Genomic DNA, 21,675 nt, shown 5'->3' with positions numbered 1-21,675 from the left:
ATGGACAGTATTGGCAAAATGATACCACAACTTCTTATTCTCTGGCTCTATATTGCTTTGGAAACACTTAAACATCAAATGGAGTTAAATACATATTTGAAATTTAGGTTAGGAAATATTGGTGAGGAGGCCTCAAAAAGGGGGAAACATCTTTTGTCTGGGAGGATATTTTCCATTTTGTGGATTTCCCTGATCTTTTTCTACCACCCTGAGGGGTGGTGGGAATTATCATTTTGCTACATTTTAGAGGTCATCCAGGATTTTTGAAACTTTACATTCTTTACGGTTAAGCAAGATGTACAGCTCAGTCAAAGACACTAAATTCTTCTTAGAAAAATAGTGCTAAGGAGTATAGCAGATGACCTATATGTGTGTTGGGAGGGAGAATATCATCTTAAAGTGAGAGTGATGTTGTGGAGACAGTTGAAATGTCAGTGCTAGAGCCTCTGTGGTGTGAATGGGCAGGTTAGGTGGTTGCATTAGAAAGTGACTGTTTCTGACAGAAATTTGTAGCTTTGTGCAAACTCACCCACCATCTACCTCAATAAAATATAGAGAAAAGAAAAATAGAGCAGTTTGAGTTCTATGAGGTATGCAGGCCCAGAGAGACATAAGTATGGTCCTTTAGTCTTGCTTCCCGTGTGCCACACTGCCCCTCCACAACCATAGCTGGGGGCAATTGTTTAAAGTCATTTTGTTCCCGACTAGCTGCCTTGCGCATTATCTTCATTTTCCTGGAATTTGATACAGAGAGCAATTTATAGCCAATTGATAGCTTATGCTGTTTCAATGTAAATTCGTGGTAAATAACTTAGGAACTGCCTCTTCTTTTTCTTTGAAAACCTACTTATAACTGTTGCTAATAAGAATGTGTATTGTTCACGACAACTTGTCTCCATACAGTTGGGTTGTAACCCTCATGCTTGGCCCAAATAAACTCTCTACTTATATCAGTTTTTCCTACACTTCTTCCTTTTAGGTCAACAATACCAAGAGGGGTTACTGTGCTGGGTAATGTGTAAACTTGTGTCTTGTTTAGAAAGATAAATTTAAAGACTATCACATTGCTTTTTCATAAAACAAGACAGGTCTACAATTAATTTATTTTGACGCAAATTGATAGGGGGAGCCAAGTAAGCCCCATATGCTTAATGATCAGCTGATGAATAATCATCTCCTAGCAACATAACTCAATCTAATGCTAAAGTACCCACAAGATGGCAAGGCTGATCAAAGTCATCATGGAGTCCTGCAACCAAAAGCCATGGGAATTTGGAAGCCCTGAAATCCCATTCCTAATCTGATGAGTCTATGGACCAATTTGTGGAGGACAGTAGATTAAATAGATCTGATTTTTGCCATCAATGTAAGGAGGATAAAAACTTGCATACCAATTGTACACCCTTCCAAAATCTTTCTCTGATGTTGGAGAAAATGGGCCAGTGAGATCATGGATATAGAAGTACAGTCAATGTTCAGCTGTACCCTCCCCCAATCCCACTTCCTTCCTCAACACAATTCAAACAAATAGACTCAGACTGTTTCAGGCTCCAGGACAGGAAGTGCAGTGCAGGCAAAATTGCAAAAATTGAGGGCACAGGGGTGGAGGTGGGGGGGTTGAATAACAAGCTGTGCTAAATAATTACGTGTAAATATATTTTTTCATTTTTAAAAATTGATTTCTTTTGCACATTCCATGACAATATCTGTCACATTTTTAAAATAAATGCAAAGAAGAATACATCCAAGCCACTGAGCTCATTTGTCTTCTGTTTTGATAAAGTGGTAAAGAAGGAACTAACATGGGAATGGATTGCTACAATTTAAATAAGCATACCAAGATAAATTCATTTATGGTGCTTTGAGTATATGAGACCCTCTTCTACCAGACAGATGATCAGTGTTAGATTTATAGAGAAGGGATTATCAAATTCCCATGGCCAAGAAGGTCAGAGAGAGAGAGAAAAAAAAGTGATTCATGTGCATGGTAGAACTATAGACATATCAAATGGACACTGTATTAGTCCGTTCTCATGCTGCTATAAAGAACTGCCCAAGACTGGGTAATTTATAAAGGAAAGAGTTTTAATTTGACTCACAGTTCCACAGAGCTGGGAGGCCTCAGGAAACTCACAGTCATAGTGGAAAGGGAAGCAAACATTGTCTTCTTCACGTGGTGGCAGGAGAGAAAAATGAGTGCCTAGCAAAGAGGGAAGCCCCTTATAAAACCATCAGATCTCATGAGAATTAACTCACTATGACAAGAACAGGATGGGAGAAACTGTCTCTGTGATTCAATTATTTCCACCTGTTCCCTCCTACAACAAATGGGGATTAAGGGAACTAAAATTCAAGATGAAATTTAGGTAGGGACACAGCCAAACCATATCATTCCACCCCTGACCCTTTCCCAAATCTCATGTCCTCACATTTCAAAACACAATCAAGCCTTCCCAACAGTCCCCCCAAATATTAACTATTTTCAGCATTAACTCAAAAGTCCACAGTCCAAAGTCTTGTTGGTGACAAGGCAAGTCCCTTCTGCCTATGAGCCTGTAAAATCAAAAGCAAGTTAGTTACTTCCTAGATACAGTGAGGGTACGGACATTGGGTAAATACATCCATTCCAAATGGGAGAAATCGGCCAAAACAAAGGAGCTACAGGCCCCATGCAAGTCTGAAATCCAGCTGGACAGTCAGAGCTTAAAGCTCTGAAATGATCTCCTTTGAATCTATGTATTACATCCAGGTCACACTGATGCAATAGGTGGGCTCCAAAGGCTTTGGGAAGCTCTGTCCCTGTGGCTTTGCAGGATACAGCACTCCCACCCAAGCTGCTTTCACAGCTGGCATTGAGTTTCTGCAGCTTTTCCAGGCACACAGTGCAAGCTGTCAGTGTATCTACCATTTTGGGGAATGAAGGACAGTGGCTGTCTTCTCACAGCTCCACTAGGCAGTGCCCCAGAGGGGACTGTGTGTGGGGGCTTTGATCCCACATTTTCCTTCCACATTGCCCTAGCAGAGGTTCTCTATGAGGGCTCTGACCTTGCAGCAGAATTCTACCTGGACATCCAGGTGTTTCCATATATCCTCTGAAATCTAGGCAGAAGTTCCCAAACCTTATTCTTGTTCTCTGTGTACCCACAAGACCAAGACCTTATGGAAGCTGCCAAGGCTGGGGGTTTGCACCCTCTGAAGCAATTTCCTGAGCTGTACCTTGGCCCCGTTTAGCCACGGCTGGAGTGGCTGTGACACAGTCCCAAGGCTACACACAGTAGTGGGACCCTGGACCCAGCCCAGGAAACCGTTTTTTCCCTCCTAGGCCTCTAGGCCTGTGATAGAAAGGCCCACCATAAGATCTCTGACATGCCCTTGAGACATTTTCCCCATTGTCTTGGTGATTAACATTCAATTTCTTGTTATGTATGCAAACTTCTGCTGCTAGTTTGAATTCCTCCCCAGAAAATAGGGTTTTCTTTTCTATCCCATTGCCAGCCTGCGAATTTTTGAACTTTCATGCTCTGCTTTCTCTTGAATGCTTTGCTGCTTAGAAATTTCTTCTGCCAGATACATAAAATCATCTCTCTCAGGTTTAAAGTTCCATAAATCTCTAGGGCAGGGGCAAAATGCTGCCAGTCTCTGCTAAAGCACAGCAAGAGCCACTTTTGCTCCAGTTCCCAACAAGTTTCTCATCTCCATCTGAGACCTCCTCAGCCTAAACTTTATTGTCCATATTACTATCAGCATTTTGTTCAAAGCCACTCAACAAGTCTCTAGGAAGTTCCAAACTTTCCCACATTTTTTTATCTTCTTCTGAGTCCTCTAAACTGTTCCAGCCTCTGTTGGTTACTCAGTTCCAAAGTTGCTTCCACATTTTTGGGTATCCTTATAGCAGTGCCCCACTCTCTCTGTACTGATTTACTGTATTAGTCTGTTCTCACACTGCTGTAAAGAACTGCCTGAGACTGGGTAATGTATAAAGGAAAGAAGTTTAATTGACTCACAGTTCCACAGGGCTGAGGAGGCCTCAGGAAGCTTACAATCATGTCGGAAAGGGAAGCAAACATGTCCTTCTTCATGTGGCAGCAGGAGAGGGAAATGAGTGCCCAGACAAAGGGGAAGCCCTTTATAAAACCATCACATCTTGTAAGAACTAACTCACTATGATGAGAACTGCCCCATGATTCAATTATCTCCACCTGGTCCCTCCATTCTCCTGTTCACTGCCATTCTCCTCCAAACTTTACTCTGCACTAACCACACTGAACTCCTTACTTCAAAAAACTGCCACAGGGGTGATTATCCTTGCCATTCTCTCTGCTTATAAAGCTCTTTTCCTAGATATTTCCATGGTACTCCCTCTCACTCCATTCAGGACACTTCTCCAATGACATCTCATTAGATAGACCTTTCCTGATTATGCTGTCTAAAGTAGGAGATTTCTTCCCACATCACTCCTATTCCTCCTCTTTTTCTCACTTAATACTCCAAAACTCTGTTTATTTACTTGAAAAGTGGCAATAATATTGGTGTCCTCATCATAAAGTTATTAAAATAAACACATGAGATACATGTAAATTGTCTTGCAAATAATGTCTATAATAATATAATTTTTAAAGCCAAGTATATAATACCTCTAAGCTGCTTAAAATATTTTTATTTGATGATGCTATTGTTTTTAATAGGGCCAGCAAATTAAAAAAACTTTTTAGGGCAGGCAGGTAATTTAAATTTTTTAGAATCCGTCAGGTATAAAGCAAGAGGGGACAAAGGAGGACTGGAGAGTGGATGCCCAATGATATAAAAGCATTCACGTTCAACAATTAAAAACTATAAAGACATTACATTGGCCCTACAGAACAAATGTGCGGATTGAATTCTGCCTATAGGACATGAATTTATGATCCTTAGCAATGTGAAGTTAGAGAAGGGGCTTTATTGTGAAATTGACACAGGTTGTTTTATATCTTATAAATGAAGTCTCATTTTCCTGTGGTCAGAAGAGAGGGGGCAAGCAGAAAAGCAGAGGAACAAATTGTGACGCTAAAATAACGTTCTACATAAGGAACTATGCTACAGTAGAATTAATAGCAGAGATTAAGAGATGTAAATGAATTTGAGATACATATTCTAGAGGTAGAATATGCAATACTTTTTGTATGTCCATATATAGAAATTGGTTGCATTTTCCTTAAATAAAAAGATTTTTTTAAAAGTCAGTGAGCTGTTATGTTTTCTTCCCTCTGACTTCAGTTCCTTGATTCTTTCCATTTTTTAAAATATAAATTTACTCTCTAAAAGCTGGATCAGCTTATGCTCCTTTGTTGAGAGAAGTTGGCATGCTGTCAAGTGGGCTGGGCACACTGAGTTTCAGTTTCCTTTCTCTGAGTCTTTGAAGCTTCAAGGCTGCTGAATAATTTCCTTCTCCCATTTTGTGCCTGCCTAGCTATCCAGACAGAGCAGCTACCCTCAGCTCTAGCTCATACTACAGACAGTACAACAGGTAAATGTCTTTCTGCTTTTCATTTTTCCTAGCTAGCATTAGTCTCTCTCTGTCTCTCTCAGGTGACAGTGTCACTTGCCAATCTCTGTTTTTGTTTTAATTTAAAAAACAATAATTTATAGTAAAAAATTAGCTAATGATTTTTTTGCTTTCTGTTCATCCTTTGTTTTGTCATTTTTTTGTATTATGTAGAGTATATAAGAGGCATAAATGCAAATTTTATAACTACATATTATCTGTTTTTTAATATTTAATGGAAAATATATCTGATTTGCCACTAGATCAAGAAGTATGGCAGTGACAACTCGTTTGACATGGTTGCATGAAAAGATCCTGCAAAATCATTTTGGAGGGAAGCGGCTTAGCCTTCTCTATAAGGGTAGTGTCCATGGATTCCATAATGGAGTTTTGCTTGACAGATGTTGTAATCAAGGGCCTACTCTAACAGTGATTTATAGTGAAGATCATATTATTGGAGCATATGCAGAAGAGGGTTACCAGGAAAGAAAGTATGCTTCCATCATCCTTTTTGCACTTCAAGAGACTAAAATTTCAGAATGGAAACTAGGACTATATACACCAGAAACACTGTTTTGTTGTGACGTTGCAAAATATAACTCCCCAACTAATTTCCAGATAGATGGAAGAAATAGAAAAGTGATTATGGACTTAAAGACAATGGAAAATCTTGGACTTGCTCAAAATTGTACTATCTCTATTCAGGATTATGAAGTTTTTCGATGCGAAGGTAGGTTTAATTAGATAATCCTGTATAGAGTTCTCCCTTGCATGTTTGGTAGGTTTGAACCAATTCATCTCTTTAAGGAAAAATGAACTTTTCACTTGTCAATAATTTGGATGGTTCAGACTGAAACCTGGATACAGATTGCTAAGAGACAACCATGGTCAATAAAATGTATATTTATGATAAGAACCCTTAACGTAAGATTTATCCTCTTAGCACATTTTAATTACAGTAAATCTTCTGTTGATGTGGACTATAGGTTCTTGGGAAATGTGACTTAAGTGAAAAAACTTACAAGGAAACCAGTTTATTTCCCTCATCATTGTAGAAGAAAGACATTATTCAGGGACATGCTGTATGTTGTTTTGCTTAAAATTACAGTTTCCAAGAATCCATGATGATGTTAAGTGACGACTTACCATGTACCAGCAGTGGTCACCAACCTTTTTGGCACCAGGGACCAGTTTCGTGGAAGACAATTTTTCCACAGACTGGTGGTGGGGGGATGATTTCAAGCGCATTACATTTATTGTGCACTTTATTTATATTGCTACTATGTTGTAATATACAATGAAATAATAACACAACTCATTGTAATGTAGAATCAGCGGGAACCCGGAGCTTGTTTTCCTGCAACTAAATGGTCCCATCTTGGGGGTGATGGGAGACAGTGAATCATCAAGCATTAGATTATCATAAGGAGCATGCAGCCTAGATCCCTCATGCACAGTTCATAATATGGTTTGCGCTCCTATGAGAATCTAATTCCGCCACCGATCTGACAGGAAGCAGAGTTCAGGCTGTAATATGAGCAATGGGGAGCAGCTGTAAATACAGATGAAGCTTCACTCGCCTGCCGCTCACGTCCTGCCCTGTGGCCTGGATCCGAACTGGTCACAAAGAGCCACGGCTCCGTGGTCCCGGGAGTTGGGGACCCCTGCCATATGGTATTGTTGCTGTAGGTACTATGCTGTACAGTAGATCTCTGGGACTTAATTATCTTGCATAAGTAAAACTTTATGCCCTTTGACAAATGTATCCTCCTTTCCTCCTTCCAACAGTCCCTGGCAAACCACCATTCTAACTCTGCTTTAATGAATTCGACTATTTTAGCTTCCTCATATAAGCGGGATTATGTAGTATTTGTCCTTTTGTGTCTGGCTTATTTCACTTAGCATAATATCTAATATTGCTGTATTAGTAATTTCAAAGATAGGGGCAAGCAGAAATCTAAGAAAAGGCAGAAAGAGTACTTAGATATTCTGTGTGGCTCCCTAAATCTTTCCTTTCCATATTGGACATATGCTTTAAGGGCCAGAAAAATAGGCAGGGGTTTTAAGTGAAGTTTATGGGCCACTTTACATATTGAAAAATTACACACCAGTTTCCACGACATTTTCAAGGCAGGCAAGCATGCCCCCTTAATCCATGGAATCTGTTTTTTTTTTTTTTTTTTTTTTTGAGACAGAGTCTCTGTCACCCAGGCTGGAGTGCAGTGGCATGATCTCAGCTCACTGCAACTTCCGCCCCGCGGGATCAAGTAATTCTCCTGCCTCAGCTTCCCGAGTAACTGGGATTACAGGCGGACACCACCATCCCCGGCTATTTTTTTGTATTTTTAATAGAGACAGGGTTTCACCTTGCTGGCCAGGCTGGTCTCGAACTCCTGACCTCGTAATCCGCTTGCCTTGGCCTCCCTAAGTGCTGGGATAACAGGCGTGAGCCACCGTGCCCAGCTGGAATCTAGATTTATTTACTAAGTAATTCTTAGCCACAGGTATCCTGTTAAGGACGTTCAAGAGATGTGTAGTATTCCGTGTGGGAAATATCATTAGTCTATTTACCAGGACATAAAATTACCAGCATATTTATTAGAAAATTAGATTCAGTCAGTTGTCTTCCTTTTTTCCCTGAGAGTGTTCCCTGGTAAAGTGAGTGAATGTATCTGTCTAACTGCTTTAGCTCCTACCTTCCTAGTGATTCACCCTTATTTTTGTACGTAGCAATAGTTTGTTCCTTTTCATTCATATAGTATTCCATTGTGGTGCCTCTTGCACAGTATTTTATCCAATCATCACTGGTGGACATTTGTTTTCCAGTTTGGGGCTATTACAAATAATACTGCTATAAATATTATTATTGTACATATCTTTTGGTTGATACATATAATTGTTTTTTGAAGAAAATACAATGAAATTGCTGGATCATAGGGTATGTATATGTTCATTTTCAGTTGACACTGATGAAATTTCCCAACATAGTTTTATATAAATTTCTAGAACTATAAGTAGTGTACAAAGGTCTCTGTCACTCCAAATCTTTTTCAGCATTTTGTTTTATTTTTAGATTATATAACTATTTTGGTATATGAGTGGTGGTATGACATTTAGCAAATTTGTCTTTCTTTGATAAAACAAGATAATTATTTATTTTACATTTTAAAATAATCAATTGCTATATTAATTTATCCTTTCTTCACGTTTTAAAATTTGGTTTTATATTTTATAATTTCTCTTTATATTTGTGTTGTTTGTTTCTTTATTCTTTTTTATTCTATTTTCAATTTTCGATGTTTTCCTTCTTGCCATTAATGAAATGGGATTTTATCAAAACATTGACATAAAGGTTCATATTGCTATTTCCTATATATTTATAATTGTGGTTTTTATTTCCTTTTGGGTATTAAAGTTATTTAAGACAGTTCTTTTTAAACTCCCAGGAGGCTGCTTTTCCAATTGTTTGTACTTGCACTTTGCTAGTCTTATCATGTTATAGATATTGAGTGAAGTTTTCATAATTTCTACTATTGGTAATTTATTGTTTACTTTGTTGCCATACATATAGCCATGTTTATAAATGTTCCACATGATATTCTTCTTTTGTAATTGAGAGAATTGGTAGCATCGCTTATCCTTATCCTTTCTGTTTTAAATTCACCATAAAAATGTCTCTTTCCAAAAAAAATAATTCTGAGCCCGTGCCTTATTGATCTGAATGAAATCCACTGCTTACCCCTGAACAATTTACTGTGCTCTGGTTGGGCAGGCATGAGTCTCATCTTCTCTTCTGGGGGCAGGAATAAAATTAAGTGAGCTGGAAGTTCCTGGAGTTCCAATTGTTAATAGCAGGTTGTAGAGAAAATCTAGTGCCTGTGTTTTCTGTTTTTGTGTCTCTGCACATTATTCCTCTCAGACCTATTGGATTATGGAGGGGAAAATGTCTTATTAGACATTCCCACATTTCCACATTAGATATTCCCACATCTCTAGGCCTTGCTTCTTTTATTTAGAAAACACCCACACCCTCAATTCCCATGTCGGAGTAAGTTACACACTACTGTTGAGTAATTGAATGAGAAGAGATCTGCTGATAGTACAGAGGGTCTACTTACCTCTAGCCCTAGCCTCTTCAAATGAGATCATGTTAAAGAGATTTATCAGAATTTGCTCTATAAAATTGCTCCCTTTTCACCATACAGGACCTTTCTCATGGAAAAGCTATTTTTGTATTTGTCCCTAGTGAATTCACTGATATTCATTCATTCATTCAGCCAATTATTCAACAACTTCTAATCTACATTATTCTTTGATTATTTCCCCAGATTCACTGGACGAAAGAAAGATAAAAGGGGTCATTGAGTAAGTCAATGTTTTTAAGATTCTATTACTCTCTTCATTATCTTTGACTTATTCTATGATAGGTCTCATCAATATAATTGGCAACACATATCACACATAACTTGTGGATCATCAAGAACAAACTGTATTTATAATCATAAAATATTTGATAATATTAATGTTAAAACAAAAAGGACACTGAGTAGAGGAAAGGAATTTTAATGTCATATACTCGAAGAAAAATAATTACTTGTTTGTATGTCTGTGTTTTGCTTAGAATTCTTGCAGTTAATATTTCAACTACTCTAGAGAGTTGCTGTAGAAGAAGTGGTTGGTGGGTGGAGAAAACCTACCATGAACTTCAAGAACATGTTAGAAATTGTCTACTTTCATGTACTTCAGTAGTCATATATATTGTGACTTATATATATGTGACACAATATATATGACTTCTGAAGTTTAGTCTTAAATAATTGATCTTTATGTTTAAAACAGCTATTACTTATCTTTAGATTTATACGGTCTAGTAATTTAAATCTGAAAGATTTTATGTCTGGCTTTAGTTGTGTATTATTTTTGCTTTTTGTTCTTTTTGCAATAGGATTTCAGGTAGGTTAGTCTCATGTCTTTCATGTAAGAAGTCAAGTTGCTAATCAAAAATAATATCTATGAAGAAATGAATTCTCAGAAAATTTATAATAAGGTTTTGCGACCTAACCTCAGTCAATTGTTAAAAACGGTCATGTCTAAACAGGCTCAGGAAGAGCTTACTGTCTGCCTTGAGAACTTATGAACCATATGGATCCCTGGTTCAACAAATACGAATTCTGCTGCTGGGTCCAATTGGAGCTGGGAAGTCTAGCTTTTTCAACTCAGTGAGGTCTGTTTTCCAAGGGCATGTAACGCATCAGGCTTTGGTGGGCACTAATACAACTGGGATATCTGAGAAGGTAAGCACATTTGAGGCCACCTGGCCTTTGCTTCTCTGTTCAAATCAATTATATTTCAAAAGCCTTTTGCAGATCAACTTTATTACATATAGATTTCATCTCAATTTATAATAAAAAATGAATCTTTAAAATTGATTTTCTCCCCTCTACAGTATAGGACATACTCTATTAGAGACGGGAAAGATGGCAAATACCTGCCATTTATTCTGTGTGACTCACTGGGGCTGAGTGAGAAAGAAGGCGGCCTGTGCATGGATGACATATCCTACATCTTGAACGGTAACATTCGTGATAGATACCAGGTAATATTTGACTAATGAGAAATTATAACTGATTTTTAAAATGCTTATTTTTGTACAAATGTATCAGCGTTTATCTTCTTAAACTATACTTGCTCAAGATCCTTTGTCCCTTTTCGATTTTTTTTTTCAAAAAGAATAAAAACATCTCGAGGGCTCTTCCATCATGGCTATCTTAACAGCTACTCCACTTTCCATTGCTTTCAGCTATGTGAAACAGAAATCCAACTATATCAACTTACCCACACAGATAATTTTTCTTATGTAAGAGGAAGTCTGAAGGCAGGCAGCTTGGGACCAGTGTGGCAGCTATCTGAAGTTATTAACTTCAGAGATCCTTCTGACTTTTTGAGGCCCTCAGCATGGGCTGTTAAGATATGCCTCCCCCAAATTTGTATGTTGAAGTCCCTAGTCCTCAATGTGATGGTATTTGGAGGAAGCGACTTTGGGAGGTAATTAGGTCATGAAGATAGCGACCTCATGAATGGGATTAGTGCTCTTATATACATAAGAAAGATGATCTCTTTCTGTCATGTGAAGATATAGCCTGAAGGTGACTCTCTATAAACCAGGAAGAGGACCCCGACCAGAAACTGAATCTTCTCGCACCTTGATCTTGAAATTCCCAGCCTCCAGAACTGTGAGAAATAAATGTTTGTTGTTTAAGCACCCGATCTGTATAATGTGTCATAGCAGCCCCACCTGACTGAGACATATGGCTGTCATTTTTATGTGAAAAAACACTGAACACTGTCAGTGATCCAGGCAAGAGGAAGGGGAGACCAAAGAACCATCTCAGTATATATTTTTTAAACTTCTAGTCTTTTAATGAACATTCAGATCTTGAATTAATCAGTAAGTTTACTTTGTTCCAAATGGTAGTTAATGATGCCAGCATCTTTCACTGAATGCCTTTTGTATCTTTCCATTATGAAATATTTGGGTCAGTTTTTGTATTGCCTAGTTTTTTCTATTGATGTAGTGATCTATTATTTCATGAGAGCATTTTAATTATTTTAATTACTATATTATCTAATTGTTTTAATTACCATAGTAATCAATTATGGCTTGATAAGTTACCAGACAAGTCACATTCATTTTTTATTACTCCTATTTGTTTTTCTTGGCAATTTTCATACATAGGCCTTTTCAAGTGAGGTTTTTTGTGCTTTGTTTGATCATTTGTGTTTGATTTCTTGTTGTTTAGAGTGAAATTATATTTACACTTTATACTGAAAATTGGTTGACATCTTTACATATCTCGTGTGCCTATTAAAAAACACAGCAAGTTTTGTTTTTCTATTCATGCAAGATTTTTTCATTCTTTAGTATAGAGTTATCTTGTAAATGCTGTTTATTTTTAAATATTCTTTTTTAAATACAAACTTTTTATCATAGAGAATTTTAAAATATACAAAGTAGTTTAATGGATTCCCATGTACTCAGCTTCAAAAATTTTTGACTCACAGCCAATCTCGTTTTATCTATATCTACCCACTTTCTCTTCTCTCATATTATTTTGAAGCAAACCCAAGAAATCGTAACATTTCATTCAATATTGAATATACATATAACTATATAAATAGGAGCATATATATATTTCTCCTTAAACATAGCCATAATACTCTTATCCTACCTAAAATTTACTATCATTCCATAAATTATCAAATACAACTCAATGTTCAAATTTCTAATTGCTTTATAAATATACATCTTTAAGTTTGTTTGAAAAACATTCAAATAGGTCTATTCAGTCTCTTTGATTGTATGTTCTGACTTTATATCCCTTGCTTTTTCCTTATCATTTGTTTCTTAAGAAATCTAGTTGTTTTGTAGACTTCTACGTAATCTGAACTCCATTATTTGCATCCCTCGGGGTAGTTTTACATGGTCCTCTGTTTTCTATGTGTCCTGATTATTGAGAGTTGAAGCTAAAGTGTGTTTCAATTTAGGTTCTACTTCATAGATTGTGTTGTATTCTATGAAACCACGCACAATATGGGGATTTATCCCTTTTCTAATACTGGTATTAATCAATGTTTAATTCCTAGATCCATTTATTTGTTAAAGTGTGAAAATAGTGACATTCTATATTATTCTTTCACCATTTCACATATGAAAGGAAGCTTACCCTCATCCATTCTTTGATTACCCAGTGGCACAGTTTAAAAAGAACAACAGGATATATGCTTGAAATTTTTGCCTTTTTGCAAGACTGTGAAATAATAACATCTCCTTCGCCTTTGCCAATAGGGTCAAGATATTATTTTATTGTTATTAAGAACTCAATATGAATTGAACATACATTGTGTGTTTCAATCCATTGTAGGTTTTCTCCATACTGATGTAAAATGTACCATCTTGTACCAGTGACAGCCTCTACAATTTTGATCCTGAGTCCTTTTGACATGAACCTAAAAGTCTTTTTTATATTCTTTTATTCTTGCCACAGCTTTTGAAACAGCTATTTCTTCAAGTAGTCCTGGTGTGGGGCATTAGAAATGTTCATAGCTACTTGGTTGGTCATTGTTTCTTGACTTTCTCAGTGAGTAGAGTTAAGTAATATACATTTTAATGAAAAAAAATAAATTATAAACTTATACAAAAACTTCTTATTCAAATTCAGTACTAGAAAGTTTTTACTTACTCTCTTTTCTATCACTCGTATATCTGCTTTCACCCAAACTGAGAATTCTCAGTCTCAAAAACACTGGAGGTAACAGAATATCATGTCACAGCTCATTTCCTTTATCTTATATAACATCTATAGTAACCTCAGTATAAAAGCTCTATCAGTACCATGAACAATCTCATCATAATCACACTTAATATCATTTCATATAATCACAATCAAAACTGGAAACAATTAAAACATTTTAGCAGATTTTTATAGTGTGTTTAGGTTGTATCATGTATCCTTGGAGGGGTATACAAATTATTGTATTTTAAAGTCAATCAGAATAGTTTATTCTTGTATTATAACCACGACAGTTCACTAATTAAATTAAATGTAGAAATTGATTTTTTAAGTTAATTTGGTTTTATATTTATGTTTAACATTTATGTGGTTCAAAGATCAAATCTACAAAATAATGTATAGTCAAAGAATCTATCTTCCTTCTCTGCCCCTTCAAATAAATTTCTCCCCTCTTCCCATTAGTAACCATATAAAATTTATATTTTACTTGCCTTTTAAAATATGTAACAAAGTACATATAAATTTGCGGCTACTCCATTCTTGGAGAAGTGGTAGAAAACTATGTTATATTGACATATCAGACATTGTTTAACTGACATGGCATTTTTCTGCTACAAATGTTCCAGCAGTTAATAATCTTTGCATATATCATTTTGCATTTTTGTCAGTATATCAGTGGGACAGATTCCCAACAGAGAAGTGCTAGATGAAGACTAAAGTCATCTCACCTTGGACCCCTTCCCTTCTTGCGCTCTGCTTGATGGTACCAGCTTTTTTTTCTGAATGCTCTTACTTCCATCTGTGGGCAGATTGCCTCTCTTATCTAGAACACTTTCAGCCATATCCTTATTCTCTTTAGCAGACTCACTCCTGCTATTTTAGCTCTCAGATTACATGTCCTTTCCTCACAGAAGCCTTACTTGACTAGGTGAAAGGACTGCTGGCTTACTTGCATAATGCCTGTCTTCTCTACCAAGATTGTTAGCCTCATACTATTAGAGACTTTTCTGTTTTGTTTACCATTTGATTTACTTGCACAGTGCCTGGTACATAGTTTGTGCTCATAAATATTTGTTGAATTAATATCTTGCTTTATGTCTACCTTACAGTTTAATCCCATGGAATCAATCAAATTAAATCATCATGACTACATTGATTCCCCATCGCTGAAGGACAGAATTCATTGTGTGGCATTTGTATTTGATGCCAGCTCTATTGAATACTTCTCCTCTCAGATGATAGTAAAGATCAAAAGAATTCGAAGGGAGTTGGTAAACGCTGGTGAGTCTCATTCCACTTTGCTAAGGGTAATACCACTAAGGGTAATTGACTAGACTGTATTTTAGAATGCTTTTTGGACAGGATAAAGAACTTAAGTCATTGCATATTTCAATCTTCCCTAGCCTACCAGGATGCTTCAATGAAATTGAGCATTCATTGGCTATATGACTTTGTGCAAGTAACTTAAACTCTCTGTGCCTCAATTCTCTAATCAATAAAATTAGTATAATAATAGTACCTCTTAGAGACTTTTTTTGTTAAGAATTAAAACAAATTAATGCATATGTGAAGGGTAGTACAATCTGAACTACCCCTATATCCTCGCATTCTTTATTGACCAAGATTGGGCCTTGAGCTTTAAGAATTAGAAAATGAAGAAGAAACATTTCCGAAAGGAAAAGAAACAGGAAGGTAAGATGTTTGTAGGGAGAGGTAAAGAGTTTGGAGAAGGTAACCAGGATCAGGGATTTAGGGTGACCCATTCTGGCTTTTCTTGTCATATCCACTTTGAGTGAGAAAGAGCCAGTTTATCACTGTTCTTAGTTTTGAAGCAGAGAGTGATCAACTTACCTGCTTGCTGAAATTTAAAACTTTGCAAAGAGGAGATGTGCAGAGAGATGATTGCTAGTGTTGTGAAATAAGGGAAGTTTACTTGTGATGCTTTGACACATTCTGTCTCTTTCTTGAGGATTCTTCTCCCCCATCTTGTTTATTAGAGCCCTTTGGTCTTTAGTCTCTGTCAAAACACAACTTCTGGACAGAATATGAAATCAATCAGTAATATTGCAGCATAAATTTTAGTTACCTCTTCCAAGAGGTGGTTTCATTTGAGGCCTCATTTGTTACCATGGAAATCAATGAAGGTGACTCCCCATGTCAGAGAAATTCCAGATACTAATAAGTAGTCCAGGGGAGTTTTTTGGGGAGATGAGGGTGACTGGGGTGTGGGGGATCTTTCCAAATCTGAAATTGTTCCATAGGTTGCCTATTACATAATTGATAGTTAAGTAACTTGAAAATACTGATGCTCTCTAAAATGATTTAAAAAATTCTGTTTGGCATAGGTGTGGTACATGTGGCTTTGCTCACTCATGTGGATAGCATGGATCTGATTACAAAAGGTGACCTTATAGAAATAGAGAGATGTGTGCCTGTGAGGTCCAAGGTAATGAATGATGCCCTTCGTAAACACATTTTCTGGGGTATGTTACTACAATCACATACTAGTGTGTATAAAAATAAAAACAAGCAGCTACTGGGTTTAAGAAGAATTACAAAATTACTTAAATAGGGCCCGTTTCCCAAGATTTAAAAATTAAATACAGTTGTTCCTTGGTATTTGCAGGGGATTAGTTCCAGGACTTTGCATTGTTACCAAAATCTGTGGATGCTTAATGGCATAGTATTTGTATTTGCATATAACCTATGCACATCCTTTGGTATACTTTAAATAATATCTAGATTACTTATAATACCTAACCCAAATTAAATGCTTTGTAAATAGTTGTTCTACTCTATTTTTAATTATTAATGACAAGAAAATAACCTGTACGTGTTCAGTACAGATGAAATATTTTTTCAAATTTTATTTTTTTGAGATGAAGTTTCTTTTGCCCAGGCTGGAGTGCAGTGGCATGATTTCGGCTCACTGCAACCTCCGCCACCTGGGTTCAAGTGATTCTCCTGCCTCTGTCTCTCAGCAGCTGGGATTACAGGCACGTGCCACCACGCCTGGCTAATCTTTTCTGTATTTTTGTAGAGATTAGGTTTCACCATGTTGGCCAGGCTGGTCTCAAACTCCTGACCTCAGGTGATCTGCTCATCTCGGTCCCCCAAAGTTCTGGGATTAAGGCATGAGTCCCTATACCCAGCCATTTTTTTTCAATTTTTTTTGAGCCTTAGTTGAACTCACAGATGCAGAACCCATGGATACAGAAGGCTAACTGTCTATCTTTACACTGACATGGGTAAGTTCTTTTATTACAATTTAATTCAACTAGATTCAATTCAATAAATGTTTATTGATATTATCTTTAAGGTTGAGCCAGTGTGTTACTCTCTTATCAGCTACACAGATCATGAAAAAAATTCCCCTGCACTAAAAATTTTACAATTTTATAAATAGTGGTGAGGGGATGGGAGTGTGGGATAAGAAAAAGTTGACAAGAGATTATGTATGATTGAGTGTGATAAATATAATGAAACAATGAAAGATAAAGTGCTTTAAAAGTTTAGAGAAGGAAAGTATAGTGTTAAAGGGGTTCGGGAAGATTTCATCAATGGAACGGCACTGGGAAACGGCTTTCAAGGAGAAGAAATATTTCACAAAATGAAGAGACAAAAAGGGGCCAACAAATTCAGCATAAGACAATATATTAATGGAGGAAAAGTCAGCATGTTTGGGAAATGTGGAGTTCAGGTTAGTGAAGGGCTGGATCTTTGTAGGCAGAGATAAAATGGGCAAGGAACATTTGCATGAAGTAATTTTATTTAATTAGGAGCATTATGAGGAATCACAGCAATTTTTTGAAAGAGTAATGATATGATCAAAGTTAATTAAAGTTATGATCTTCAGAAAAATTAATCTGGCACTGTGTACAGAATAGATTGGAATCAAAAGGAACCTGGAGGTGGGAACACCAGTTGGGAGAATGCAGTGATAGCAAGTATTTGTTGAGCACTAAGTATGTGATAGATTTTCTTAATCAGTCCTTATAACAAGCCTATGAAATGGGTACTATCATTACTGCATTTTACAAGTGAGGAAACAAAGAAAACAGAGTAAATATCTGCCAACGTTTATTGACAGTGCTGAGCAGTGACAGATAAATATTTCGAACCTAGGCAGTTTGATTCTAGAGGTAAAATAGTCTAAACAAGAATTAAACGTTAAACTGGTCTAATAAAATCTACTTACCCAGAGAATGTTTTTTAAAAGAAACAGGAAATGTATGGACTGTAGGATAGGTGTCATAAAAATTTTGTTTCTAAATCATTTAGAATCCACTGCATGTATTCCAAATTACAATTATCAGTGACATTAGAACTTGATATGTGAAGTTCTTCAAGAGTACTTTGTGAGACCAGATCTCCATTTTTTTCCAATGGGAAATTATTGCCAAGTTCCTACATCTTGATATTGCTTTCGTAATTTATACTGACATAAAATAATATTTTTCACTGTTTTGCAATGTCTTTTTAATTTCTGTATTGCAGCTAGAGGAAGTCCAAAGAAAACTTGGATTTGCTCTTTCTGACATCTCGGTGGTTAGCAATTATTCCTCTGAGTGGGAGCTGGACCCTGTAAAGGATGTTCTAATTCTTTCTGCTCTGAGACGAATGCTATGGGCTGCAGATGACTTCTTAGAGGATTTGCCTTTTGAGCAAATAGGTAGATGTGTTTGGTGGTGTGGAAGCTTGGAAGCGGTCAGGTAGTTGGCTACTTTCTGCTTGGATCTATTAAATACCTGGCAGCTCTCTGTCTTTTTGTGGGTTGTTGCCCTGTGATTAGTTCTGCTTTTTAACCCACTCCCTGGATGCATTTTTCCCTCCTTGCATTTCCCTCTTTTCCTGGAGTTCATACTAGAGAATCTGCACTATGTTTTTCCCTTTTTGTCTTGAGATGAAAGTTTTAAAATAATCCACCTCTGTCATTTCCACTCTCTGAACATCCCAAGCTGTATCCCTGGCCTCTTTTCTCAGACTATGTTTCTTTACTTGGGACCTAGAACTGGATTGGATTAGCATTGCTCCTGATCAGATGAGACCTTTGATTATTTGCCCCTTCCTTAGGACCTTACACTCCTGTCTTTCTTTGACTTGCCTTTTTGTTTCTTTCCTTCATCTTAGTCCCTCTTCATGCAGTATGGTCATTGCTAGGTAGAGGTATGTCCTTTTATGTAATGGCCACAGAATTTAGTATTACATAAACTTTCTTTTAACAATCTGTGCATAGTACATGCTGCACTGTTCCATTTAGAGATTTGACAGAGGTTTCAGTTTAGTATACTCAAATCTTATTTTAGTGCTTGGGAAATCAATTCAGAATATCACATCCTCTCCAATTCTCTCTTACTCAAATTGCTGGGAAACTCTCATGTTACTAACTTTGTTGCTCTAACTCTGCCATCTTGGTTTCCCCATCCCTTCTCTTCCTCATGGTACGTGTGCTCCTAATATTAGCGTTGGTTGAGATCTTCAGTGGCCCAATATTCCTCTTCCCTCTGGTTGCCTTTCCTGAGATAATCCACTAAGAATATTTTGTGTTTCTTTTCTCAGGGAATCTAAGGGAGGAAATTATCAACTGTGCACAAGGAAAAAAATAGATATGTGAAAGGTTCACGTAAATTTCCTCACATCACAGAAGATTAAAATTCAGAAAGGAGAAAACACAGACCAAAGAGAAGTAACTAAGACCAAAGGGATGTGTTTTATTAATGTCTAGGATGAAGAAATGCATAGAACATTGTAGTACTTGTAAATAACTAGAAATAACATGATTTAGTCATAATTGTGAAAAATAATAATAATTTTTCTTGGATTTATGTTCTGTATCTGTGAAAAAATAAATTTCTTATAAAACTCGGGTCTAACTTGAGAGTGTGTGTGATTTTGGAAAAATTATGATTTGTCAGCATCTTCTGATATTCACTGCTTTCATCTTAATTTTGCCTTCTGATTTTATTTCTAAAGTATGTGGTTTTGGTCTGTATGAATCCCTTCTTAATGTTGTATTCTTTAACCTAAAGCCATTTTTGCTTAATGTTTGATACTTACCGAATGTGGTAATTAATATTTATAAGAATTCTGTAAGACTAAAACTGAAAGAGACTATAGCTTGATTACTTTATAGTTATAACTATTTTAGTTACAAGTGACAACACTCACCCTGAACTATATGAATAAAAAAGAGGATTATAGTATTGGATCAAGTAATCAAACCAAAGAAAGGGCATAGAACTGGCTTCAGAAATGATTGAATCTGGGGATTTAAAAGCTGTTGACTATTTCTCTCTCTCTAGCTGTCTCTCTATTTCGGTCTCTGTCTCTCTCGCTCTCTCTCTCACACACATATTCACCCCTTCATTATTCCTTTATGTGTTGCTATCATTCTCTCAGGTTAGCATCCTTGATAATCTTAAGCCATCTTAATTCAAGTCTTATTAATACATATAAAATTATTAGCAATTACTTTTAAAAAGCTTTTTGTTAAAATATAGTATAAATATAAAAAGTGCATGATTCATGTATATGGCCCAATGCATTTTTATAAACTTAACAAATCCAAGAAACTAGCACTCAGATAAGAAACAGAACTTCACCAGCAGGCATGTCAGAAGTCCCCCTTATGCCCCAGCCTAGTTGTTAGCCAGGGTATCCACTATTCTGAGTGTTACCCTGCTGATGGTAAACCTTAGCTGAAGGCAAAGTTAGGTCCACAAAATGGGCAAAATTGAAGGCAATATATCTGACAGTATAGGACAATTTTGACTCATCTGAGGTAATGCTTGCTATTCTGATTCATGCTGTGGTTGATGCCCTTGCATTTAGTGCATATGAGATCCACATGATCAGTCAATTAAGAATACACTTTGAGGAGCATTAAATTATGAAAATCTGTAGCAATTTTGTGGAAGAATTAAAATGGATCATGTCAGTGGCCACCAAATAAAGCCTAGTTGCTGGCTAAAGAGGCATTAGAATACAAAGGCTGATATACTGGTCCATTCCTTGGATGTCTTCATTTGGGTACATGAAATAAACATAGATATTGTCATTCAAGCTATAAACATTGGGTGGAATCACGACATACTCCTTTATGGAAACTGCTAATGTAGTAACACAGTATTCAGAATGCTAATAGAGAATTTCTAAAACACGGCTTTTGGTAAGATTCTTTGAAAGCAAAGAACCACAGGTAGACTATGTAGAAACCTTACTAGTAGCCCCAGGTGTCTTCAACTGGGTTCTGACTAGAATAAATGAATGTCGGGCTTTGACTTTGCTTATACTTTGGGTGTAGCAATGTCTTAGGACAGTGGTCCCCAACATTTTTGGCACCAGGGACTGGTTTCATGGAAGACAATTTTTCCGCAGACCAGTGGTGGGTCAGGTGGTTTTGGGATGATTCAAGCACATTACATTTATTGTGCACTTTATTGCTATTATTATTACATTATAATATAAAAAGAAATCATTATACAACTCACCATAGTGTATAATCAGTGGGAGTCCTGAGCTTGTTTTGCTGCAATTAGACAGTCCCATCTTGGGGTGATGCATGACAATGACAAATCATTAGACATTGGATTCTCATAAGGAGCGCACAATCTAGATCCCTTACACGCGCAGTTCACAATAGGGTTCACATTCCTATGAAAATCTAATTCCACCCCTGATCTGACAGGAGGCAGAGCTTAGGCAGTAATGTGAGCAATGGGGAGCAGCTGTAAATACAGATGGAGCTTCCCTCAGTCACCTGCTGCTCACGTCCTGCTGTGTGGCCTGGTCCCTAACAGGTCACAAACTCACACTGGTCTGTGGCTTGGGGGATGGGCATCCCTGGCCTAGGACACTATTAAA

The 21,675-nt window shown here is 36.8% G+C and overlaps 1 protein-coding gene across 5 annotated transcripts; it reads left to right on the top strand.

Annotated features, from left to right (window-relative positions):
- The first annotated feature begins 5,366 nt into the window (after positions 1 to 5,366).
- On the top strand, positions 5,367 to 19,685 carry IFI44 (interferon induced protein 44). Of its 5 annotated transcripts, none has more exons than XR_010158912.1 (9): positions 5,367 to 5,503; positions 5,785 to 6,251; positions 9,850 to 9,886; positions 10,620 to 10,815; positions 10,968 to 11,117; positions 14,922 to 15,093; positions 16,158 to 16,295; positions 18,310 to 18,484; positions 19,372 to 19,685. XR_010158912.1 is itself a non-coding variant. In XM_009459392.5 (9 exons), exons 2-9 carry the CDS (start codon positions 5,795 to 5,797, stop codon positions 19,424 to 19,426), a joined length of 1,383 nt encoding a protein of 460 aa, XP_009457667.1. In that variant the 5' UTR covers positions 5,367 to 5,503; positions 5,785 to 5,794; the 3' UTR covers positions 19,427 to 19,685. The 5 variants fall into 5 exon arrangements, 2 of the variants coding, with proteins under 2 accessions (XP_009457667.1, NP_001038962.1); XR_008547602.2 differs by having other exon boundaries at positions 16,158 to 17,060; XR_010158908.1 differs by having other exon boundaries at positions 16,158 to 17,060; positions 18,310 to 18,524.
- Positions 19,686 to 21,675: the final 1,990 nt, after the last annotated feature.

Source organism: Pan troglodytes, chromosome 1, assembly GCF_028858775.2.
Source record: "Pan troglodytes isolate AG18354 chromosome 1, NHGRI_mPanTro3-v2.0_pri, whole genome shotgun sequence".
Classification (NCBI taxonomy): Eukaryota; Metazoa; Chordata; class Mammalia; order Primates; family Hominidae; genus Pan; species Pan troglodytes.
This window is presented reverse-complemented; position numbering and strand designations above follow the sequence as displayed.